This window comes from Lepidochelys kempii, chromosome 7, assembly GCF_965140285.1.
Source record: "Lepidochelys kempii isolate rLepKem1 chromosome 7, rLepKem1.hap1, whole genome shotgun sequence".
NCBI lineage: Eukaryota > Metazoa > Chordata > Testudines > Cheloniidae > Lepidochelys > Lepidochelys kempii.
Genome location: NC_136386.1, coordinates 41929225 through 41955729, shown reverse-complemented (window position 1 = coordinate 41955729; position 26505 = coordinate 41929225). Strand labels below are relative to the sequence as shown.

The 26505-nt window shown below is 41.8% G+C and overlaps 1 protein-coding gene across 1 annotated transcript; it reads right to left on the bottom strand.

The window, feature by feature from the left end:
• Positions 1–1927: 1927 nt before the first annotated feature.
• LOC140914480 (uncharacterized) lies at positions 1928–20082 on the bottom strand. Its single transcript, XM_078853921.1, has 7 exons — positions 20051–20082; positions 18788–18971; positions 16514–16556; positions 15439–15589; positions 14488–14870; positions 4005–4107; positions 1928–1971 (listed from the first exon to the last, which is right to left on the bottom strand). Exons 2-7 carry the CDS (start codon positions 18955–18957, stop codon positions 1928–1930), a joined length of 894 nt encoding a protein of 297 aa, XP_078710047.1. The 5' UTR covers positions 18958–18971; positions 20051–20082.
• Positions 20083–26505: the final 6423 nt, after the last annotated feature.

The following is a 26505-nucleotide window of genomic DNA, read 5'->3' as shown; positions in this document are numbered from 1 at the left end:
AATGTATCTTGCCTTTCTTGGCTCTTTAGAAGGTGTGGCTTGGGAGAAATTCTCCATTTAAGAAGTGGCAACATATAGGGTGTTTGTTTTGTTTAAGAGTGGTAGTTGTTTGAAGCTATTCAGAGTTTAAGAACAGTAGAATAAATCCCAGGGCCATAGATAAGTGAGCATAAAGCAGCTAAAGTGGACACTGGTTAATGAAATTGATCACCAGCTCTGCAGTTTCATGTTGCTATCACTTCTACAGATGGAGTGCATATAAGAAGAACTTGGAAAAGTGTTCATCTGTGTTACTCTACCCTACTAAAGCCCATCCCCTGAATTTTAAAGAACAGTCTCTGTATTTTAATGTTAAAGTTAAAAAGTTGTACTAAGCTTCTTTTAGCACTTATTGGATCCTGGGGCATCTTTTCCTAATCTTTTCCCACCCTTTCTTTCTCCTCCCCTTTTCTAAACTCCAGTAAACGGGCCTAACTCATGCTGGCAAGTGTTTACAGAATCAGGGCATAGCTTGTGGTATCACAAGCAAAATCCTGAGCTTCAAGGCAACAGAGCCATGTCTTAGCCAATAGTCCACAGAGCCTTTTTGCAGGGTACTTCAAATTTTTTTTTGGAAACCCATATGAATCTGGCTAATGCTGATTCACCTTTGTAAAGTGCTTAAGTTTCCCCAGGTGAAAGGGCAGTGTTGAAGTGCTCAACATTAGCCCCCCATAACATATGGGGAAAACTAAGGCATAAAGGTTTAGTAAGATGACTAAGGGCTACTGTGACCTAAAGGATTGGAAACTGCCCGTGGAAAGAGACCTACTGATAGATTCTTCTTGTGGTAAGTACTGAATTTGTTATTGCATATTCACATGCAGCTCCTTAATAAAGGGATAATCCTGTTCAATAGTAATTACATACTACTACTGGACCAGGTTTTCAACAACCCTTTAAATTAAGAGTTACCCATTTTGCTGACGTTCTCTGCTGCAATTTACCACAGCAACTTTCAAAGTAAAATTATGCAATTTTAAGTGACCTGTTGTACTGCCCATTACTAAACTTAGTTTTTGCTACATGAGGCAGTATAAACCATTAAGTTGCACGTGACCAATGCCCTAAGGTTCATTGGGAGAATCTGTTTGTAGAGGACATAGAAACCTAACTATTTCACTGCTTTTTGTCACTAGCCCCCATAGCACTTTCCACAGCTAAATTTTGCCAACTATAAAGCCTCCAGTGGTTAGTTTATATAGTAATTTTTCCCCCTTCCTGCTCAACTGTTGAGTTGCATTTTCAGGTTTGGGCAATGTGTTAGCTGGAGGACGGTCTTTAGTATTCAAGATCCCAGGTATTTTAAGTTTAGTGTTCATCAACAGCTTGCCAAATACTTTACTCTTATTTAGGGCTAAATTCTACACTCATTGAAGACAGCAGAATGCATCCACTTACTTCAATGGAAGCAGAAAATAGCCCTTAGAAGTTTAAGTGAAGAGTTTGTTTTTTTTCTCCCCTCCTTTTTTACAGAACCATTACCTGGATGTTCATCATATCTAATTTTATGAACCTACCTAAGGTATCTATTTTGAAGTATAAATATTTGAAGTAAATAATTTAAGGGTTAGTTTTCTGTACTATATTTTAATTATGTAGTAAAAAGCAGGTCTTCATTTGCAAGTGGTCAAAAATGTAATGAAGTAGTGATTCCTAATAAGTGCTAACTTTTTTTAAAAAAAAGTTTATTTTATACATCCCATACTCACACATTTGAAAGTTGGTGGTTTAAAATCCATCTACATTTTGAGATTTTAGTAGGTAGTATTTACACTAAAGCAACTGGAGAGTTCAACTTTTTCCTACGGGGGCAGGGATGGGGAAGAAAGGGGGAGTACCCAAGTTTGCTTGTAATTTTTCTTATACCTCAAGGATAAAGAGCCTTTTAGTCTTTCCATTCTTCTTCGTTCTCTGATCTAGTCTCCTCACCTGCAAAATGAGGTTTAGAGTATATTAGTGTCCCATACTAGGCAAAAGATTAAGAACTTCCCGATCATAGATTCACTAAAAGTGTTAGCTGATTTGTATTGTAACTAAGCTAGACAGGCATATGTTTTGTTATTGCTGTTTCCTAAGACTTAAATTACAATACATGTAATCCTCATCTAGTAACTGCATATACAAATTATTGATGAGTGTGATGTAGGGCCTTCAGGACTACAAGGGATTCACGTTTATCTCCAGGATTCTTCCTGTAAATCAGTCAGCCTAAAAGTTACCGAGTCAGATCACAGAGCACAGTGGTAGTTCGTGGAATTAAAAGTAATACATGAGTAATTTTACAAGATAACTCAGCATCAAAATTACCAATCCAAAAAAGTCAGGAGGGAGGGATGGTAAGAAAGCATGAATTGGGATACTAACTTATAGAGGCCTTTCTACAAGTAGTCTATTTTTAGGTCAGAGGCAGTAGTTCTCAATTACTTGCACCAGCGTTTTTGATTCAAAATGCATGTTTCCCTCTATAGCAGGGGTGGCCAACCTGTGGCTCCACAGCCACATGCAGCTCTTCAGAAGTTAATATGCGGCTCCTTGTATAGGCACCGACTCAGGGGCTGGAGCTACAGGTGCCAACTTTCCAATGTGCCAGAGGGTGCTCACTGCTCAACCCTTGGCCCTGCCCCCACTCCACCCCTTCCAGCACCCTCCCTTGAGTCTGCAGTGTCCTCGCTCCTCCCCCTCCACCCCAAGCCTCCTACATGCCACAAAACAGCTGATCAGGAGGTGTGGGGAGAGGGGGAGGTGCTGGTTGGTGGGGCTGCTGGTGGCCAGGAGGCGCTGGGAGTCAGTGAGGGGGAGCTGATGGGGGGGGCTGCTGACGCATTACTGTGGTTCTTTGGCAAAGCACATTGGTAAACTCTGGCTTCTTCTTAGGCTCAGGTTGGCCACCCCTGCTCTATAGGTCAGAATACTTGTGACCTCTGCATTCTCAAATTAAAAAATTTAAAAAAAGAAAAAAAAACACACACCTACGACACTATAAAGGACCTAGGTGGAGGAGGAGGAGAGATTATCAATCTGAGTAACCCCATTATACATAGGCACTGGATCTAGGGGTGCAGGGGAGCTGCAGCACCCCCTGGCTTGAAGTGGATTCCATTATATATAGGGTTTGCAGTTTGGTTCAATGGCTGTTTAGTGATGCTTTAGTGTTGCATCCCTTCCTTCTCCTTTGCCTATACTTGGTTTTGATCATTTTCCTTATAAACATGTAAGCCAGCAGTTCTCAGACTGAGTCAGGACCCCAAAGTGGGTCACAATCCTGTTCTATGGGGTCATCAGATTGGCTTAGACTTGCTGGGGCCTGGGCCAAAGCCTGAGCCCCATTGCCCGAGCCCCACTGCCCAGGGCTGAAGCCCAAGGGTGTCAGGGCTCAGATTACAGGCCCCATGTCTGGGGCTCAAGCCCTTGGGCTTTGGCTTGCTCCCCACTGGGATAGTGGGGCTTGCCCCCCCCCCCCAACATAAGGCAGCAGGGCTTGGGTGGGCTCAGATTTTGCTCCACTCTCCTGGGGTCTTGTAGCTATTTGTTGTCATAAGGAGGTCAAGGTGCAATGAAGTTTGAGAACCCCTGATGTAAGCTATCATACCTCAAGAATGCCATTCCAGCAACAAGTAGTTCAGAACAAAACCAAATGTATTTTTTGCAGTTACTTAGTAGGTATTCCTCACCAGTTCATGAAGTAGCCTCTGTAATAGATACTGAACTACTATTTTAAGTTTTGTTTTAACTCTTGTCTACAGGTAATTCCCCAAATCCATGCCCACCTCTGTCAGAAATCCAGAATAAATGGAGACAGTGAACCTTTTAAAACCAAGCTGAAAGGGTTCTAAACAAGTTAGACTGAGCGCAGTAGTGTTCCTCCAACTACTACACCAATAGACACTGGTAAAATTTCCTATTTTAACAGAAAAGCACAATACTAAAGTTCTCTAAGCAAAGAAAAGATTTTATAAGCCTACCTGAAGAGTCAAGGGCCTTATATCTCTTCTGAATAACATCCTTAAGAGCAGCTACTATTCCTCCATCGTTGGGGGACTGTGGTGATGTTGGAGTTAGAGTCACCTGTTTAAATAGATTAATAGGTGTGATCATTTAGACTTGTATAATGGAGCTATTAAGACCAGAAATATGGAGTTAGGTTTAAGTTACTATTTATGAAGTTGGGCAAGAATGTATTTAGTAAAGATTCAACACATTCTTTAAGTGTACTATATGATGATTAATTGGTTGGCCGAAATAAGATCTGTTTTAGTTCAATAACTCTGCCTTAACTTTGGTCCAGTTTATAAATTATTTGGGAGAGTTACAGCTAGAAACCATATACCCTATTTCAAGCCAGTCTGATAGCTGCACCATGAAGCTACTTGTCTTTGATTGGATGGTGGAGGTGAAAGCAAGATGTTGGTGTTCTTGCCATGGGCAGGGGACACAGAATTAATTATTCCTTACTTTGACTTTGTTCCAGGTCAGCAGCCAGGCAGAACTAGTTCTTACCCAATATAGCTGATCTGTTCCCAGATTCCAGTACAGCTTCAGATGTGTGCATCCTTAGAAGGGAGCCTAGGATTGAATATATCCTGAATAGCCACTCTGGGACAGGAGGAAGCAAACTAAGCTTAGCTGGAGAGTGCCTGGAGCAACTGCAGCTCTGAGATAAAAGGTTGTCTCGGATGCTCCAAGCCTCATCTTCACTGGTTTTGAACATTAACAGTTCACAAGACTAGGTAATTTCCCATAAAGGTTTTACCTCCTGGGAGGAGTTATTCCTTCCCTACAAAAGGCTTTGTAATACACAGAGGGTTGATAACTTCACTATAAATGCAAATACACCAAGCCTATCTGCCCTCCCACTGCCTGTGCTGTGGTAAGAGGGCTTAAGTCTGACACCTTACATGGAGCAGAGACTTCACTCAGAGCTACACAGTTTAGGAGATTTGCAAATCAGCTATCCACCATAAAGATCTGGAATCACGTCACATCATGGACATTGGATGAAGAGCCTGGACACTGATGAGATACAATATTCCAGGTTAGGACCTGGCAAGACTGCACTTTCCATCCACGGTACCATGTGGTGTTCACATTCCAGTTTCCATTTTACAGACTCCCCTTGATACTGTCACTGAACAAGACAAATTAAACAGAAGCCACTGCAACTCCTAGCTTTTTGTTGTCCTTTCTGACCTATCATAATACATGCTACTAACAGGGATCATGAAAGATGTTCATTTTATGAGGCAGTGACTACATAGACATGAACAAATGCTTTATACCAAGGGCTTTTAAGGCCTTGAAACAATTATTTGTAAAAAAGTTTCCAAATTAGATTAGCAGAGTTCTGCCAAAAATACCTCTCAGGATTAGATCAATAAACTAGCGCTGAGGATTATGGCTATTAGACTCTGTTACTTAACTAGGAATTACGATTAACAATCTGTTAAATTAAGTTTTCTTCAGGGAAGAGTTTTGCTTCAACATTAGAAAGTCCACTCCAGATGTGAGGTGGGTATATTACTATTAAAGTTATTTTTAGAAAGTGTAATTATGCTATCCAATATTTACTTTAAAATATTACCAGAATGAAAAACCTGACCAAAAATCATCAATAATGATGCATGTATGAGCATTTGGAATCACTGTTTGTTTAGTTTTAGGCTAAACAACTCATGAGAAATGAATTAATTTGGAAGAGATGTTTTAAGTAAAGCTCCAGTCAGTTCACAAGACCCAACCCTGATCTTTTCAGATTAGGGTTGAAACTTCCACTCAGTTATTAGGATAAGACCAGTTTGTCCAATTTTAACCTCAGGATGGAAAATAGCTAGTACACACACTTTTCCCAGATTTGAGTAGTAGACTCATACTTTGCCTTTAACAATTTGTGAATTGCCTCAAATAGAGATTCAAATATTTCCTAAACACAAGGAAATACTGCAGATAGAGGTAATAAGAGTGACACTTCTGCTTTCAGATAGGCTTGGTGTAGTTCTATTTATAGTGAAGTTATCAACCCTCCCTGTATTACAAAGCCTTTTGTAGGGAAGGAACTCCTCCTCCCAGGAGGAGAGACGTTTAGGAGAAACCACCTAATTTTGTAGACTTTTAATGTTCAAAACTAGTGAAGATGATGAGGCATGGAGCATAAGAGACCACCTTTTATCTCTGAAAAAGCTGCAGTTGCAATGCCCCCTCTCATATAGGGATTGCCCTCACAATGTTCACTATGCTACCTTTTTGTAGCTGGAGCCTAAATCAGTGAGTTCCTGCCTTGGGCACCTGTCACAAGGAGGCACCACCCCACTTTGCACAGGCTACCTAGAAGTTTGGCCGACCTCACACAGAGATCATCCAGGAACAAATCAGTACCTATATCAGAGGTGCATTCAATCCCCTTGATAAGTCTCAGCTGCACTCTAACCTGATACCTCAGCTACCTTGGGACTCCAGCCATGTTGATTCTTTCAAACTGGCTTTCCTCTGGGCCCTATCCACCTTTTTTGTGGGTGAACAGCAGTCCACCAAACCCTGTGGGCCAGAATGTCCAACCATATTATCCTCACACCAGGAAACAAGTCAACCAATAGTCCAATAGGATAGCTTAGTGGTTTGAGCATTGGCCCACTAAACCCAGGTTTGTGAGTTCAATCCTTGAGGGGGCCATTTAGGGATCTGGGGCAAAAATTGGGGATTGGCCCTGCTTTGAGCAGGGGGTTGGACTAGATCTCCTGAGGTCCCTTCCAACCCTGATATTCTATGTTTCTATGAATAACCCACTTAGCCTCCCAGATCAGTTGGAGCCCATGGCACATTCCCAGGTCATCCTAGGTGGATAACAAGGAGCACCAGGCTATTCAAGAGAGCTATGGGCTGGTCCCACTGCATGCCTATCTGCTGTGCCAAAACACAACTCCATCCAGCCCAAGACCCAGCTGCAAGTCCCTTGCTGAATTACATGGTTTCTTGTAAACCCAGTGCACAATGCTGTGCCCCCAAATCCATATCCCCAGCAGTAGGCATCCCCAGATACATTCTGTATGATAGACATGGGGAAGGAAGCAGACACTGAAAGCCTGTGGTGATTATGGCCCATCAACTGCATCGGCTTCCCCTCAGGCAACCGCACAAAGAACTTGGAGCCTAAATCATCTGTGCCCTATAGCCTGGACCTCTGATGCACCCAGGTCCAACTGGGTAGCTGCTGTTGAGGCCCCTGTATGGAAGAAGTGGGAGCCATAATCTCCCAGTGGCAAGCTTAAGAATGACAGCACCTTCCTACACACTCCCACAAACTGGAATTTGAGCAGGGGACCCTCACCAGATGGCCATTGAGCCACATATGCCTTCAATGCCCATATAGGCCACAGGTCACCCTCACCAACCCCAATTTGATCAGTTTGTGATCTGTGCACCTTGAGCTGTACAAAGTCACCTCTCCACTGCATGTCCTGTAGTTTGAGAGCCTGCCCCAAAGAGTCTTTGGCACAAGAGAAATAACTTACTGACCGAGAAGGCCCTGAAGAAAGCCAACAGAAAGGTTGCTTTAAACAGTACAGCCTCACCCCCCTAAATAGCAAACCCAAGGAAGAAACTGAATTGCCTAAGGATCTACAAGGTCACTGGCTTCCTGACATTGCTGTGCATCCCTGCTGCCTGGGTTCAGCTCTCCTACATCCTGTGACTTATGAATCCCCAGATGGGGGTCCGGATGATCTGCAGTGAGACCACCACAGATAACCAGTTACCTAAAGCAAGACCATGAACGACCCAATTTGGGGATTCTGGTATAGGCAAGTCCCTAGCAGACCTTCAGCCCTCACCCAAAAAAAAAAAAATTAAAAAAATAAATCCACACATATCAAATGCCATTTTGTAAGCTAAAAAGGTGCATGTGTACCATGCTCCCTTGGCTGTGGATACAGTTTCTAGCAACCAAGATTCCACAGAGCTGCCCACCTCTGTTCTGGCACTTCCTTGGCTTCTAGTGCTAGTGCTCTGAATCTGCTGCCTGCAACTGAGAGAGCATTAGCTATACTGCTGTTAAGCTCAGGCACATGCTTGGCAGTGAAATGAATATTGCCTACAGATTTCTGTTTGGTTGTGTTAATTGTTAAACATCTCTAGATAAAAAACGTGTTTTGAGAACCTTAGTCACATAAAGGATTCCATGCAGACTGAGTCACTCCTTCTCCTCCCTGTGAAGGGCTACTGCGCTCCAAGAGAAGGGAAATGGTCTTTTCCATAGGGCTGTGGGTGAGACAACAAAATATGTCCTGCCCTTAAGTGCATTCCAGTTCCTGTCAGGCAAGACAGAGGAGACAGACAAGCCTCTCTGTTCAGAGCACAATCCACACATTTCAAAAACATGGACCATTTGAGGCAAGTAGGACTCCATCCCAAAGATGACTCTGCTCATCTCAGAACCTGATCTGCACTCCCTTTGCCACCTGAGGCCACACAAGGAGAGATATAGACGAAATTCCAGAGCTGAACCATTTCCCCCCCAAGTTTCAGGAAACTGGTAGAGAGAGTGTTCAGTTCATCCAGCAACTGATTGGTGTACCCACACGGTAGCCAGTTTGTGGGTTCATGAAACACCCAGCTGACTGGAAGAATTCTGGCACTGATACTGACTGACATGCTTGAGCAGGACTGCTATGCAAGGACAGAGACAAACACTCAAAGCCATTCAAGCCATAGTTTAATAATCCAGACATTGGCTGGGAATGGGGGTTAAGATCCCACCTACACTAACACCTGGTCTTCTGACCCCAGTTAAAACATGGGCTCAGGGGAGCTGCATTCAGATTCTCCTGTTTAACAGCCCAGACTGCAGCCCTGCAAAGCTGAAGGCTGCACCATCCTTTGGGGACCTGGTTCAGTCTCATGAGCCCTGAGAGACAGAGGTACATCAGGGGCTACCATGTTTGTCCATATCTCCAATATGGCAGAGATTCTAGCATAGAGATGGCTTCTAACTCAAGAAGAGTCACTTTAGCTTTATAAGCAAGGAATATCACTGCTGAAAGATTACACCAGACAAAATAAGCTAACAATCATATCAGTTCTCTACAGCCTTTCATACAAGTGCCTTCCCTTAGTCCATACCACTGTCTGCTCAATGTATGGTTATCACAGGCACCTTCCATTAGAGGACCTATTCATACCCCCATTGTCTTGGCTTCCCTTGGGAAAGGCAGGGCTCAGGAAGGTGTGGGAGTAGTCATTTGCCTTCCAACTGCAGAGGATTGTCCTCCCTAAGCTTGTATTTTACATTAGAATTTAAAAGACTGCATTATCATGGACAAAGTTTCTAGAGCCCAGGATGGAGTGGTGGTGAGGCACCTTTTATAACTTCTATTCTGTAAATGTTGTAGGGACAGCGGGGTTTATGGGCACTGACAGTGAAGTTCACCAGAACTCAGTGGAAAATTCTAACACAGTATGCTTAGAAGTGGAAATTTCTCATTGTTGGGGTAGGACAGATGATACAGTCTCTGCAGTCAACATTAAGGAAGTTTGTCTTAAGTGTGCAAACCCCTAACTGAAATGCTTTAACCCACTAAACTGCTGTAGAAAAAGACCTTAAGTCTGGAAAAGGACACTCCTCAATAGGTGTCTGATTAGATCAGTCTTGTTGACCACATCTCACAGGAACAAAGTCACCAGTAGCAACACCAGATATACAGTCTATTGCTAGTGACTGAGTTTCCCTTTCTGCTTCCAAAAATGCCAGTTTCTATGTTGTGCATAGCTTTAGGCTGCAAGCATGACTAGTCCACAGGAGATTAGGGAGAGACAAGCATAAAGGAATGCTCAAATAGAATGGGTCTCTGCACCAGGAACAAGAACCAAGCCAGGAAGCATCAGACCTAGTCCCAGATCAGAGCCATCAACCCAGCCACCACACTACCCATCTGAATTAGATGGGCCCCAGGTAAGAACCAACTAGATTAGCAAAGCAAGGCACAGTTACCAGGTAAACTCCACCTCATGTGTGGGTGGGGGGCAGAGGGGCCTCATTCAAGTGACAAAAGGCAGCAAGCAGCTCTTCATAGGCATATCCCACAGCCAGAGGCAGCCAGGATTCCTCACTAGGATTCTGCCCAGGCTATGGGGCTCAGCCCTGGCCCCTTTCCTCCCTATGAATTCTTAACTCCCACTGCCCTAGCACCTTGAGCCCTGCAGGGCCCACAGGGGAAGTGAGGCAGCCCTTATGTTGGCCCAGCACCTGGCCCATGAGCAGCGCCACATGGGGCACCATGAAAGTGAATCGCTCTGAAGTAAAGCCATCTGGGCATGGTCTCACCACCTTGCACAGCTGCTGGCCCACCTGCAGCAGCAGCATGAGGCAAAGCCTAAGGAAGCTGCCCTGCTCTGGCCCTATCCAGGTGGGCAAAGGAGTGAGATTGGGTTAACTACTGGAAACCAGGAAGTAACTCTAACCATATGGCTGTTATGGCTCCAAATCATGTGTCAAATCCTACAAGACCTCAAGCCTACCCCAAATGTCCTGTGAGATTTCCAGTCTTTACAGGACCCAGTTTGTCTTGTCCTTTCTGCCTTCTCCCATTGCAGGGGGCAGCAACACATACCCCTTGTGAGACTCAGGGTCCTCTTCAGGTTGGAGAGTTACACTCAAGCTACTTAATTGTTCGGAACGTTTTTTCATGCCTCCCTGTTAGAGAGTATTTCTTTTATAATCATCCAGCACCGTGAGTGATTTCTCTGCTATCAGATTTCATAGGCTCTCAGATTTTTGTCTATGGAAGCCACTCTTCTCTGTGGTTAACTACCCCAACTAAAAGACTTCTGATAACATTTTAATTGTACCCAAAGTGTCTTCTTCCATGACAGCTGTAAAGGAAAGCTGTTATAAATAGCTTCCTAAGCCCATCCTAGAGAGTACCAGCATTATTTTATCATTGAAACCTATGCTCAAAATAAAATGGGTCCCTTCTACTTATTTTGATGCTGTACTCCCTCAGATCTAGGCCATTATATGACACATGGCTGTGGGATAAACTCAGTTTCCCATATATCAAGAGCTTCATAAGCAAATACAAACCTATGGAGCAGGTATTACAGACACTTGTTGGGTCTATTTCACATTGCCAGCACTAGTATCTGCATTACATTTACAACTGAAGTCCAACCTTCAAGTTATTCCATCTGCAATTAACCAGATTCAGTTAGATTGTTATGATAGAACATATTCATGTTTATATGTGATAGGATAAAGAACTGCACGAGGCAGTGCTCAGCTATTGTAGGTTGATGAGGGATATGTTACAATAATGATCAGCATCTGGAGAACCCATGCTGTTGAGAAAATGCAGTTATGTCCCTTAACCTCCCCCCAGAGACTCTTGAAACAGATACGAAGCAAATGAGAATGTTTTGAGACCCATCTGATAGCTTCTAGCACAGAAAGCTGCAGGAAAGAGGCTGATAAATAGCACACTATACTAAATACTATTCTTAGTACAGCTGGGCTGACTGATTACAGTACCTATAGATCAGGGGTGGGCAAACTACGGCCCATGGGCTGGGTCCAGCCCCTCGGGGCTTTGGATCCGGCCCGCGGGACTGCCACCGCCTTGGGCTCTATGCCACTCTGGGAAGTGGCCACACCATGTCCCTGCAGCCCCTGGGGATGCAGGGGGCGGGGGGGAAGAAGAGAGCTCCGCATGCTGCTCTTGCCTGTGGGTACCTCCCCCAAACCTCCCATGGGCTGCAGTATCCCATTCCTGGGGAATGGGAGCTTTTTTTTTGGTGGAGGGGGCAGGGGGAGGTACCCACAGGCAAAGGAAACATGTGGAGCTCTCTGCGCCCCCACCCCCAGGGACATGGTGCCAGCCGCTTCCCAGAGCGGTGCAGGGGTGGGGCCGGGGCCGGAGCCGGGGCAGACAGGGAACCTGCTCTGGCACTGGTGCGTGCCGCTGCCACCCTGGAGCCGCTCTAAGTAAGCGGTGCCAGGCCGGAGCCTGAACCCCTCCTGCACCCTGCCCCACAACTCCCTGCCCTAAGCCCCCTGCCGCACCCCTCCTGCACCTCAACTCCCCATCCTGAGCCCCCTGCTGCACCCCACACCCCTCCTATACCTTAACCCCCTTCCCTGAGCCCCCTCATACACCTTGCACCTTCCTCTGCCCCAACCCCTTGCCCTGAGCCCCTTCCTGCACACTGCACCCCTTCCCACACCCCACACTCCACCCCCTGCCCTGGCCCTGTAAGCAATTTCCCAACCCAGATGTGGCCCTCGGGCCAAAAAGCTTGCCCACCCCTGCTATAGATGGTGCAGACAAGTTTGTCTGATGCACCAGCAGTTCCAAAACTCAACCTCTTGATTTCTCATGTTATTTTTCAACTTTAACTACGTTAGCAGTTCCAAATAAAATTCTGTTGTTCACTGTACTTATGTGTAGGTTTTCTAAGCACAGAGCTCCAGTTGGTCTTTTTATCCAGACATCAGGATGCCTAGAATTTCCCAAAGAGGGTTGTATTTTGTGGTTTACAACAACCATTCATGTGATTTCACAGGATCTAAGAACTCAGGCTATGTCTACACGACCACTTATGTCAGTATAAGTTTTGTCTCTCAGGAGTACGACTATGCCACCCCCGAGTGATATAAATGACACCAACCTAAGTGCTGGAGAGCTTTTCCCACTGACATAGCTACCGCCACTCATTGGCAGGGAGGATTAATTAAGTTGATGGGAGAGGTCACTCCGATCGGCTTTGAATGGCTACACTAGAGAGCTTACAGCACTGCTGTAAGCTCTCTAGTATAGCCAGAGCCTCAGACTTCCTTTTTTTGGCAGTTTGGGGTACAGGTCATGAGTACGGAATAAAACTCCACCAGAAGCACCAGCAGAAAGCTTAGTTTTGCAAGATTTCCACTCCAACAGCTTTGGAAATTCATCTCAACTTTATATCAAAGCAGAATAGGAATTTGGACTCCTTTATTCTACTTAGTTCTGCCTCACCATGTACCTTTACAAGTCAGCCTACCTACCTAACATTTAAGTCAGGGGTCTCAAACACGCGGCCGGCCCGTGGAGTTATTTCCTGCAGCCCACCATAGGTGCCAACTCCACTGGCAGCCAAGCTCCCCTCCTCCCCCCCCCCACAGTGGGTCGCATCCCCGCTCCTCCGCCTACCTCCCAGCGCTTCCCGTCTCCAAACAGCAGTTTGGTGGCACTTAGGACTTTCCAGGAGAGAGTGGGAATGTGGCGTGCTCAGGGGAGGAGGCAGAGAAGAGGTGGGGTCTCATGGAAGAGGTGGAGTGGGGAGGCTTAACCAAAGTAATTCTATAAGTAAATGTGTGTTTTGTCATTTGATAGAAGTGCATTACTGAGTGTTTATATTTCATTAAAACCTCTCTTAGCATTATAGTAGTTTTTTTTAAAAAAGTTAATACATTGACTTTTAATAGCATACTATATTACTCTTCATTTTTTTCCATTTTTGACTATACTTTTGTATAGTTGTATGAAAGGGTTTCAGTGATGCGGTCCCTGGGCCAATGTACTCGTCCTCATGTGGCCCTCGTGGTGATTTGAGTTTGAGATCCCTGATTGATGGCACATAAGTCCACATACTAGTAATCTATGCATTTAGCAGAGAAAAGGCAAGTCTCAAGTCTTGCTATTAGTTTTAAGCCATATTTGGGAAAGATTCCTTTCCAGGCTATTTTACAGGCAATTTTACAAGAGGAGGTTTAATGTGCTCATCCAGACTGGCTATTATGAACCTTGTTTGATCTTTTTGGTCAATTTGAGTGTTACTTTTAGTAGCAGAACTCTACAGATGAAGTGACAGTTCACTACTTAACTACCCTGACTGTTCTCTAATAAGAGACTGTGTCCCACTGAGCATCAAGCAGTTCTTTGATAATACATTGATTTATTTATAAAGTGAAAATGGAGTTATTTGAAAGAAACATATTAGTTGTTTAAAAGGTATCTTAGAAATAGAAAGTTAAACACATTAATTTATTGCTTATTTGCCATTGCATTAACTCATGTTTTGGAGAGTCACTGCTTTCTTTACTCTAAGGTAAGTTACAGCACCTTGGATGCAAGTTCCACTTAGATGCAAAGTTTGGGGAAGTGACCCATCCAAGCTTAGGGTGGCATTTTACTTTGAAGAAGTTGTTTATTCTCAGTTTTCACATTCTTGTTGTCTATATCTTGACAATAAGATGACTTTTTTAAAAAGGGTTTCTAGAGTTACATTTACATTGTACCGTAGTCAGCTTCTTCGCTGCAGCACAACTGTGCTATAGGAACACAGGCCTACACCAAGTCTTAAATTGCACCCTTAGATTCCACACTCTCCTTTGCTCCAGTTGTGATGTATTGGTATTAGTTACACTTAGCTTTTCTTATATGCTCACTAGTATCAATTAATAGTGGTTAAAAAAAATATAATACTTGCCGATTTCAGCTGGATTCCCTTTCTGATCTGACCCATTAAATCATTTGGATGCAAAGTAGTTGGGGTCTTTTCAGTCTTTATTTTATGCAGCTGTTGTCCTCTCAGTCTGAGGGTCTGTTTATGTAGACCCGTTGGTGATGCCCTTTTAGAAGGGGACCAAGGAGATGGCATTGGAGGTGCTGGTGCAATGACAACTGAAGGGACATTCCATGGAGGTAACAGCACTTTTGACGTAGAGGGAGGGGCTAGTAGAATTGCTTTGAGTCCATCATCTGCTCTCAGAATTGGGGAGTTTAGTTCAATACTACGACTGATGGTTGAACTTCGCTCTGAAGATGATGTAGAATGAAGTAGAGGAGGAGAACTGGATCTTGAAGATGTGGCTGTAGAAAAATGAAGTTATACATTAAACCCAAGAGCGTATCGGTCTCAGATTTGATTTCCTACCCAATCAACCTCAGCAACCCTTTGTTAGGCACAGGTTTTCGCTCATCAGAAATCTTAAAGAAGCAGAATTCCGAGGCACTTATCCCATATTATGTTGTACGATACAAGGGGGTAGGGATGAGGCAGTATACAGCCCTAGAGAAAGGGTCAGATATCTAGCTGTTAATACTCTTAATATAGCTAGTGTGCCTACTAAGTGTGCCCAGAGCAAAACCTCAAGATGTGAACACCCCTGTATTTTAGGAAAGCTCAAATCCAATCTTTGAGGCTTGCATTGCCCTTACCCCCTGCACACTATCAATATGCCTCTAAACAGATTCTCTATTAAATATGGAAGGAACCTTCAGTTACATCAGCCTTATCTATGAAGTCATGTTTTACTTGCTTTTGTAACAAGGCAAGCTTGTAGAGTCTACTTCAATCCAGTGTATTACTGTAATGAGGTGAATGCTAAAATACCGGGCAAAGTGGTATCTTACTTAATTTGCACTAATGAATTAGTACCTCTCATCTGGACCTCTTTCCGTACAGCTTCTATTCCTCCTTTCCTCTCAATTGTTTTAAAGATCTTTTCAGAGGTTCTCTTGTTTTTTAGATGATCCTCTGTTACACCAACCTGAATAGCTACCTTCTTCAGATCTGAATCCAAGATAGTCTACAAGATGATCAGTAAGAGTACAAGATGATCAGTAAGTCAAGTTTAGTTCTCTGCTGTCACATGACTAGCTTATCCCAGATCTTTTCCCACCCATTGACCTTAAACAGTGCAAGACTAATGCATTTGTGTTTCCTTTCCTGAGGTTGCATGGGAAGGAGGATAATGAGAAGATTTCAGCAACACTAATGGAGACAAGCTATCAGTTTCTTTAGATTCCAGAAGATTTCTTAAAATTTAAGCCAATTAAGAAAAAAAGTTGGGGAACTAACCAGTAAAAAAACCTAGCTTTTCGAACAGAGTATTCCCATTAGTCTCCAGATTACACAATGCAATACAAGTTTGTGAAAGCCTTCACTAAATGAAATCTGTTTACATTCCACTATCTTACTTTAAGATGATTAATAAGTGTAGCTCTATGCTGAAGTGACTTCGTGTTTCTTGTTAGCTCCTTGGAGGGAGTTCAACTACTTTATCCTATAAAAAGTTCAAGTGACTATTCAGTCTTGGAGAGACCTTAAATAAAAACCATGAGAAATAAACTTTTTGAAGTGTTATTTATTAGATCTACTGTTTCCTCTACTCTTAGGATATGTTGCTAAGAAGAGTCTTAAGTTTAAAGCTCTTATCTACCCAATTTTAAGTGGATTGGCTTTCTTTAACAATATACCCTCATTATTCCATTTTGGCCACTCTTCAGCAAGACAGAAGAGGCCTTTCCTTTTCATTTTCCCCCACGCCTTTCCTTACAGGTGTTGAAGAAAGTTTCATACAAGTTTTAACTCAAGGAATGCCAAGTTGTAATCCAGTGCAATTTTTAGCTCATGATCACAATATTGAACAGAAGTTAGAGATTCTAAAATTGTTCCACACAAGCAGAAGCATTATCAGTTTAGTTTGATAGTTGTATTGGTAAATACTTACAGTAAATCCAGTTAGTGGATTCCATCCCACATGGCCCAAGTGCCTAGGGAGAAAATATTTGTTCATTTGAACACCACACACTGCAGACATAGGATTCAGGATTAGTAACAGTTGTAAGTAAATCAATCGAGTCACCACTGTATACCTTATGAGACATATTGAAAATATACTAGAAGTCAGTTTCACTCAAATTCTAGAATGTCAAGGGTAATAGTTGTATATGAAGTGATCATGGAAACTCCACCACATGGCCCATGCATAGAAAATAAGAGCCCTTATCATAGGATTACATATGCGGTCTCAGGAATAACCGAAGCAGCAGTTTAGATTGTGTGTGTGTATATATCCCCATTCTGTCTACTATACTTTTAGTATCAACATTTGTTTCAGAGTCTAGCAAGTCTTTTTTTTTTATTATTAAAGTAAGTGGATTCATTTTAACATTATGGAGGGACTTGCAGAGTAACATTCACAAGTGATGATACATTACAATTGTCCTAGAAAGAGCCACAGAATATTAAGTCCTTCTGTGCTAACTATAGAAGCTGCCACAGCTAACAGTCTCTTTATTAAACTCCTTCCATCTTTACAAGAGAAATCAAGACGAAGATGACTAATCTATGAAAGTGGCAGATTTCTAGTCTCTCCCCCCCCCCCCCCCAAGTCTCTAAACATAGTGTCAGGCAACAAAGAACAATTCAGATGTGTTAGAAGCTTTTGGGTCTCTTTAGTTGCGTCTCTTTATTTGACTAGCTGTAACTAAGAAATGTCCTCTTTAATCATCTGGCCAAGAGAAAACTGACACTACCCACTTTGTTCTCTTTCCTCATGCTTTCCATTGTAGAAGCCTTCTACAGCATGATTCATCCAAAATCCTTGGACAAACAGCCTAGTCCTTCATGTGCCATGGTATTTGCTCATTCTGGTATTCAATACTATGCAAAGCCAGTACTTCCAAACTGTTGCAACTTTAGAGACAGCACATATACCACCAATAATGATTCAAAACAGCCACAGTAACTTCAGCCCTGTTCTCCCTCTCAGACCAAGGTGGGGTTTAACAGCAGTTATCTAGGACCTATGAAATCTAGCTCAAGTAAGTAATTCTCCTTTAGAAGAAACAGATGCTCAGTATCTCCCAAGTCAGTACTGGCCCTATAGGGGTTCTCTTTAGTAAGCCAGGGAAGGACTTAAAGGGCTCAAGAACTCTACAGTAACACAACTGTATCACTTCTTAACTGGTATTTAGGGAATTATCTGACAAATCAGAAGTAAATAGAAACAGACATGTTATTTGCTATCCACCATTTGAAGTAAAGCCAACAAAAGTTTGAGGATGAAAGAAAGACTGATGTATGGCTGTTGAAATTATGGTAATTTATTTTCTACAGGTGGCAAGACAAGCTTGACCAAATTCATATATCCCTGTAACTTTAGCTTCTCCCCTACCTAATACATCTGTAGCTTCAGACATGTACAAGAAGAAAAAAGGTTAACAAGGGTTTAAGCATATTCCCTAAGAGTAAGAGCTTTGTATTATAGGCTACATTTGATCTTCCAGTTAACTGTCCCACTTTGCCTTCTATTGAGAAAATGATATTACTTCAAGTCCGATCAGAACTAATTCTGAGTGAAAATTTTCAAGAGCAACTATAGATTTTGGATGCCCAACCTGATAAGCCATAAAGGGGCCCAATTCTCAGATGGTCCACCTCTTGGAAAATTGTGACCCAGGAGTCCTAAATTCTATTCCCACCTCTGCCACACTCATTGTGTGTCTTTACATCGTGACTCCATGCAGCAATTTGCCATCTGTACAATGTGTACATTATTTACTTAACAGCGCTTTCATAAACACCCATAACAACAGTCTGAGGCACTCTGTAAGGGCCAAGTATTTTACCTGAAAAGCTGTTGTTCACTGTTATGCAGAGATTGCTTGTGTTTCAGTTGATGTAGACATTGGGTGTTAGTAAGTACAATGCCCACTTATATACTGGCAGCCAGCTTAAAGTACCTGAAAATTTGGAAGTCAAGTTCCTAGATCTTCCCTAGGATACAATAAGGCTAGTACTGAGTAAAAAAAAGCAATTTTGGATATTTATTAACAATGCAGAAAACGTTGCAAAACAACTGCTAGACTTGTTAAATAACTTTTTGATGCCTAAACAATTTGCAAGTTAGATACATATTTTTGTCACACTGGATACTACACTGACCAACATAAGCAAACTTAGTATTTCATCTACAAATAAGAGATCTTTCCTCACTTACTTGAAGTTGCTTGGATAACTAATGTCATCTTTATTTATTTTGTTTCTTTTGGGTTTTCCTTTCCATTTAATCCTCTCTTTTGTTGTTTGAGAAACACAAGATGGAGGCGGTGAAATTCCAGGATCAGGAGAAGTTAGACTTGTCTGAGGCACAGGTAATGGTGAAGGCATCTCGAACACAGGCACTGAAACAATGGAAGAAAAGTTAGTGGATGTGTTTGTATAGAATAAGTATTTGCCTCTTGTAATTTCAAGAGGACTTTTTATTAATTTTAAAAATCCCTGCTAAATCTGTTTAAGGAATGATTATATCCGTGACACATTGTGAGCATATTACCCAGTGTAGGCTTACTAATATTAATTAGCAGGTTAAAGACTACCTCCAAGTTTGAAATAACAGGATTATCTGTGTTGAATTTTCAACTTTTCCCTTCTACATACTCCTTGAGGTATAAGTTTGAGAAGTATAATCATTAATACAATTAATTCTCAGTTGCCCAGTTCAAGGCAGGGACACCACCTTCATTTTGATGGTGGCAAAGGTCTCCTTTCAACAGAATTACACAATTTTCAGTATTTGAAAAGTTTAAAAAAACCTCAAGATTAACCAGTTACTAATAATAATAATAATAGCCAACTATATTTTTGATTTATAGTAGTTTACTATACATCTAATAATAGAAGAGAATTCACACATACAAGAAGTCTAGTACTGTTCCCCTCCCTGTTAAAGGTTTTGTTTTTATAGAGCACCTCCCCTTTCTTAACATAAACTCAGTTTAAATACAACACAGTTGTTAGAGACAGCAACTAACTACTCAACAAAAAAAAGACTGCTAGTAGTTCTTAACCATATGTTTCTCTCTACAGCACAAAATAAAGTATTGACTGTAGACTCAGTAATGAATGCTAGTTTCAAAATATATGTTCTCCTTATTATTAATTATCATAGTTAAGAACACAGAATGAGCAATTATGTTTTTTAATTACCCAAAAAAGCAACAGTTCTTAAAAATGCCATGTTCACAAAACCAAATCCACACTAATAGTCTCTAAAACCCTTATTTTCCTTATTATTACTTTTCTATATGACTAACATACTTTATTATCCAATTTTCATTATATAGAAAAATCTAAACAAGATAATCTGTCAATTTCCTGTAATAACCAATTTCTGTCCATTGTTAAGCAATTTTGCAATCACTTACACATGTACTTAACTTTAAGATGTGAAGAGTTCACAGAAGTCAAAGGGATTACTCACATGCTTAAAGTTGAGCATCTGCATAAGTGTTTGCAGGACTGAAGCCGTAGTGTATCCCATACTGGAGTGAAGAATAAAAAACACCTTTGAAATGAGGTTAACTAATATGCGCAGTTGGTGCAAACTACATATGCACAAGTGGTTTCCATTTAGAGAATCAGTAAATTAGTGTGCCAGAAAGTATTAGAACAAAATATTTGTTCTCTGGGACTTACGACATAATAACCAGTATACTCTGACTTTCAATCACACTTTTAGAACCTAATCTAAAAGTACTATAGTATTCTACTGTAAGGGTCTATGCTTAACTTTACGGATATAAATAGGCCTATTGACATGCATAAATATTATAGAGATGTGCTGGATATCACACATATCTCCAAGTATGTAGATGTCAACTAGTGGCAGGTATGGTGAGTATGCCAGGGCTCACCAGATGATATATGGACTGGTTCAGATTGCAAGTAGTGTCTGAAGCTTCATATCAGTTACATATGGATCACATGTTTGCCTTCTTAGCAATTATTGTTATTATTTATTTTACAGAGGGCCATTTCCATGTACCATGGCACATTAGAACAAGAACATTCAAAAACCACCCTGAACAACCCAAACTAAGACACAGTCCTGAAAACTCTTCCAAGAGTAATCCCAATGAAGTCAATGGAAGGACACACACATGCATAAATGTTTGGAAGATCAGGGCCCAAATGTTCAAAAAAGGACACTGATTTTGTGATCCTCAGTTTATGGGTGCCCAACATGAGACAGATTGTGCCTGAGAACCTGTAGCTTCCTTTGACTTCAATATATAAATGTCTAATCACATATACATTTGTATGTGGCTGAGTGGCTGCAGGAAGCATTTACAACAGTTCAGAGATCAAAGTAAAGACAAGATCTAAACTGTGAAAGTACTCAAATAAGTAGTTTAGTAAATAATTAAAACAATAGAGAGAAAAAGATCTCTTTATTTGTATAGGAGGAATACAAAACAAGTAAGTTCCTGATTCTACAAACACTTAAATACAAACACAGGATTAACTTTAAGCATGAGACCAAGTTCTTTGTGCAAATAAATTACAAAAAATCCAGTATCTTTATTTACAACTTCTCATACAAAAAGCCATTGAGTATGATGGATAACATGGTTCTTTTTGTTTTAACCCTTTGTGATGACCCTGTAGCAGAGTGTATATACTCTGTACCTAACAAGGAGAAGAAAAAGTTACAGTGCTTTTCTAGAAAAACCTTTGTTAACACTGCAAAGGGAGTGTGGGAACTGTCAGGCATAGAATGAGAGGCTCACAGCTGGGCCTCATTAGGAAATAAAGCCTTATAAAAGGAAGTGTTTAAGCCCTTTGAATCTTTTGGCTTCAACAAGGTCTTAAGTTCTATTTGCTAAAACTATTGTTATATAGAAAACTTATAACTGATTTTTGTAACAGGTAAGAAACTCTGTATTTGCTCTACATTAATAACTTAATATGTTTGCTTTGTATTCATTTTTCTATATAATCCAGTATAAATTCCTATTTTAAATTTCTCTGTTTTGAGAGGTTTCAGAGTAGCAGCCATGTTATTCTGTATCTGGAAAAGGAGGACTTGTGGCACCTTAGAGACTAACAAATTTATTTGAGCATAAGCTTTTGTGAGCTACAGCTCACTTCATCGAATAAATTTGTTAGTCTCTAAGGTGCCACAAGTCCTCCTTTTCTGTTTTGAGAGAACCTTGAAATTGCCCCTCTCCCACTCCCAATGCCTGCTAAGATTTTTATGAGCCTCAGTATGTCATGGCTGTCCAGGTGTGTATAGAAGATCAAAGGGACTTGTTTCTAACAGTATACAGAAAGATAGGTCTTCAAACAGCACTTTAGCACTACTATGAAATAACAGCATTGTATGTTATGCCTGAGAATCCAAAGGGTATGTTGCAAACTCTACCCTATAAATGATTCTGTTTCAGCGCTGTTGGTTGTGTATAATTTATGAAATGCTATATCTTTTAAAAGTACTTAAAATGTATGCCGTACATAATTTAGACCAGGTGTGGGCAAACTTTTTGGCCCGAGGGCCACATCTGGGTTGGGAAATTACTTGTAGGGCTGGGGCAGGGGGCAGGGTGTGTGTGTGTGGGGGTGCGGTGTGCAGGAAGGGGCTCAGGGCAAGGGGTTGGGGCAAAGGAGGGATGCGGGGTATATGAGGGGGCTCAGGGAAGTGGGTTAGGGTGCAGGATGGGGCTTAGGGCAGGGGGTTGAGGTGCAGGAGGGGTGTGGGATGCAGGAGGGGTGTGGGATGGGGAGTTGGGGTGCAGCGTGGGGCAGGGGGCTAAGGGGGTTGGGGTGCATGGGGGTACGGGGTGCAGCAGGGGGCTCAGGGCAGTGGGTTGGGGGGCAGGAGTGGTGCGAGGTACAGGCAGGGGGTTTAGGGCAGGGAGTTGTGGGCTGGGGTGCAGGAGGGGTTCATGTTCTGGCCCAGCGCCGCTTACCTACAGTAGCTCCAGGGTGACAGCAGCACGCACCGGGGCCAGGGCAAGCTCCCTGCCAGCCCCGGGCCGAGCTGGGAAGCGGCTGGCACCATATTCCTGCGGCCCCTGGGGGTGCGGGCTACAGAGGGCTCCATGTGTTTCCCTTGCTTGTGGGTACCCCCCCCCAAAGCTCCCATTGGCCGCTGTACCCCGTTCCTGGCCAATGGGAGCTTTGGGGGAGATACCCACAAGCAAGAGCAGTGTGTGGCGCTCTCTGCTCCCACACCCCAAGGGGCTACAGGGACATGGTGTGGCTGCTGCGCAGAGCCTGCAGTGGTGGCAATCCCACGGGCCGGATCCAAAGCCCCGAGTGGCCGGATCCAGCCTGCGGGCCGTAGTTTGCCCTCCCCTGATTTAGACTAAGGTATTCTAATGCACTAATCTATCAAGGATCTAGTTGTAATGTAAACAAATGTATGAAGTATGAATATTGCTTCCAAAGACCACATTCTTTATCTTCAGGCTTTAACTGTTTTCTTTAGTGGTAAGTTCTCACTCTGTTTCCTTGATGCTTGCTGTTGAAAATTATGAAACCGTTTATGGAAGTCTTGTGTAATGGCTTATATGTTGTACTACATTTTCCCAGTGCTAAGATTCATGCTACAGCTGATCATCTTTAACAGAGATGTTGTGGTTTCTCTTAGGACAGAGGCTTCTATCAGTCTCCTGGACTGACAGTAAAAGAATGTGGAAAACAATCTTTCAGTATTAATCTGCATATTAGTAGGTTGGCTTAATAGAATCTCTCAATCATCTCATGTGATGTATATTGGAGAGAGCAAAAATTAATGTACCTTTATATTCCAATGTACTACACTTAACAGGTAACATATTATCCCATGTCTCTATTCTGTATATCATGTATAATTCCTTAAGTCTATTAACTATGTAAACTGTGTAGTGATACATGTATATGAAAAAAGCTTAAAGTTTATTCTTAGAATGTTTTGTCTTCAAGATGTAACGAAAATTGCTGTGAAATAAATACACATAGACTAATCTTCCAGATAGGGAAACTGAGGCAGAGAAGTGAGTGGTTTATCCATGGCCAAAGAGACTCATCTAAACCAAGATGAAAATGCAGGATTTCTGGACTAATTCTAGCGGACAGACAATTGCTTCACATCTAGATTACTATTACTATTGCAAGATTTAATTCTTTGTTCGTGATTTTTCTTAGCCTCAGCAATGTTTGTGACTAATTTAAAATAGTTCATCACACTGACTTGGGATACGAAAAATCCTGTATTAAGTAAGTTTGAAAATGTCAACACCACGCTAGTTTGTTTTGAGATCAGACAGTACAAAAGTGAATGAAAAGAAAATTATGTAGATAATCTAAGCACAAAACATTAGCCTTGTCTCAGTGTTTTACATACAAATAAATTGGTTAGTCTCTAAGGTGCCACAAGTACTCCTTTTCTTTTTGCGAATACAGACTAACACGGCTGTTACTCTGAAACCTGTTTTACATACAGTTGTCTCAACAATTTCTCTGTCAGAAGTATATCTGATCAATCTCCTAATATTGGAGAAATGAATAATTTTGAGTCCTAAATAGACACTGTCTGGTCAGCATGCCTAAAATTGTCTTAGTATGACATAGATTCTATCAAAGCTTTACCTTGAAAAGTTCTTCATTTAGTAGCTCATAAAGAGGAAACATTGTTCACTCAAAAAAAAAAAAAATCTGAGAACCATATGACTGTCAGACAATGCATATGCCCTAGTTTTTTATTATATTTCACAGTAAGTCAAAATCTCTGGGGTTTGGGGTTTAATTTTGTTTTTCTGAGCAGCAACATCTGTTTTTTTGTTCTGTCCCCCCTCCCCTCCCCAAAAAATAATACATGAATCTGTACATCCATATGGGATTACTGTCAAGGAAGGTCAATTCTTGGGCCTACCATCCTTGACCGAGTCTACATGGAAATCCTGCTTCTCCCCAGTTGATAGAAACTTATAGCCCTCATTTGGATAGTATTAAGGTCTGCACATCCCAGTGCTGATAGATACACATTAGCCCATCCCTCATGTGATTGTATGTCAAGTATAGCTTTTAGCGACTGTAAGGGTCACATTCTGCTCATTAGCCTATGCAATCCCATTGACCCCAGTGAGGGCTGAAGATATACTATCAAAAAGGGTTACGATAAAGGGTTGTGATTCTAGATTGATTTAATGTGAATTTTTCTTTTTACATTAACCCGAGAAGATTTTCTAGAGTGGCACATAATCTTAAATCTGTATTGGTATAATGATGTGGTGCTTACAGTAATCTTGAAGGAGTCAAAGTGAGACTACTGCATGAATGACTGACACTATCTTTATTTAATCTATGGTATCATGTAACAATGACTGACTTGGGTACTAGAATTTGTCTGAATTTCTTATTCTAACAGTCAGCAGAGTACATCTTAAAGCTAGCATTCACCTGGGAGTATTAGCAAAATAGGTGTATGGCTACATTTCACTACTTGAAATGCATGTTTGTTTTTTAAACTGACCTAAAATACAGCAGTACAAAACCACCATGAATATTGGAAAACTGGCCATGGTAATCCCATTTCTAACTGTTGTGACTGGAAATCCATTTGTGACAGGTTCAGTCACAGAGACCCCCTTGGGACTGTCACCTGATGTGCTGGAATAACAGTTTTCCCTTCCAGCTTGGGACTCCAGAAACCTGCCTGGTTGAGCCAGATCCGCTAGGCTGCTGCAACACAGACCCAGGTCTGGTCCATGGCCCCAAAACTGAAGACTTTAACCAAAAACTGCTCAACAGGTCACCTATCTCCAGCACCCAGACACCCCGCTCCCAGTGGGATCCAACCCCCATATAAGTCCATTTTACTCTGCATAAAGCTTATACAGGAGAAACTCCTAAATTGTTCAACCTCTATATCACTGATAAAAAGAGAGATGCACAGCTGTTTACTCCCCCAACTATTAATCACTTACTCTAGGTTCATTAATAAGTGATTTTATTAAGAATAAAAAGTAAGATTTAAGTGGTTTCAAGTAAGAACAAACACAATAAATCACCAAGCAAAATAAAGGAAGAACACTTAAGTCTAAGCCTAATACATTAAGAAACTGATTACAGGTAACATCTCTCCCTCAGATGTTCCAATAAGCTTCTTTCACAAACTAAACTCAGTCTTAGTCTGGGCCCAATCCTTTCCCATGGTTCAGTCCTTGTTAGCAGATATCTTAGGAGGGTTTTTCTCATGACTGGCAGCCCATGAGTGGTAGACCACTTTGTTCTGTTCCACTCCCTTTTATAGCTTTGGCCCAAACCGGGCATCTTTTGTGTCTCTGGGTCCCCACCCTGCCTTCTAAATGGAAAAGTACCAGATTTAAAATGGATTCCAGTATCATGTGACATGGTCACATGGCCTGTGAGACCCCAGCCTCCATTCTTCCTGGGCTGGCTCACACATACATAGGAAGGCTTGCAGGCAAATAAACCATTTACAACCAATTGTCCTAGTCAATAGGAGCCATCAAGATTCTAAACCACCATTAATGGCCCACACTTTGCATAGTTACAATAAGAACTCAGAGTTATACTTCATATTTCTAGCTTCAGACACAAGAATGATACATGCATACAAATAGGATGAACACAGTCGATTATAAGCTTTGTAATGATACCTTACAAGAGACCTTTTGAATAAAGCATATTCCAGTTACATTATATTCACATTCAAAGCATATTTTCATAAAGCATATGGAGTACATCACACCATTTTACACAAAAAATGGCAGTTTGAATCAGTGAAAGTCTTTGCTGCACAGATGGAGAGTTAAACCTAAAATGAAGGTTAGAGAAACTACTTTTTTATGAGGATAGAATTCCAACATCTTGATTTTGAGAAATTTCTTGTATCTAGGAGGAGAAATGTCAAACTCTGCTTCTTCAGGT

Bases quoted from the DNA above. Each gene is read 5' to 3' on its own strand.
- LOC140914480 (XM_078853921.1), bottom strand. From the start codon at position 18,957: ATGCCTTCACCATTACCTGTGCCTCAGACAAGTCTAACTTCTCCTGAT. The intron at 16,557-18,787 runs GTAAGTGAGGAA...TTTTCTCCCTAG, and splicing joins AGTTATCCAAGCAACTTCAA to GCACTTGGGCCATGTGGGAT. The intron at 4,108-14,487 runs GCAAGTATTATA...CTATTTAAACAG, and splicing joins AGGGAATCCAGCTGAAATCG to GTGACTCTAACTCCAACATC.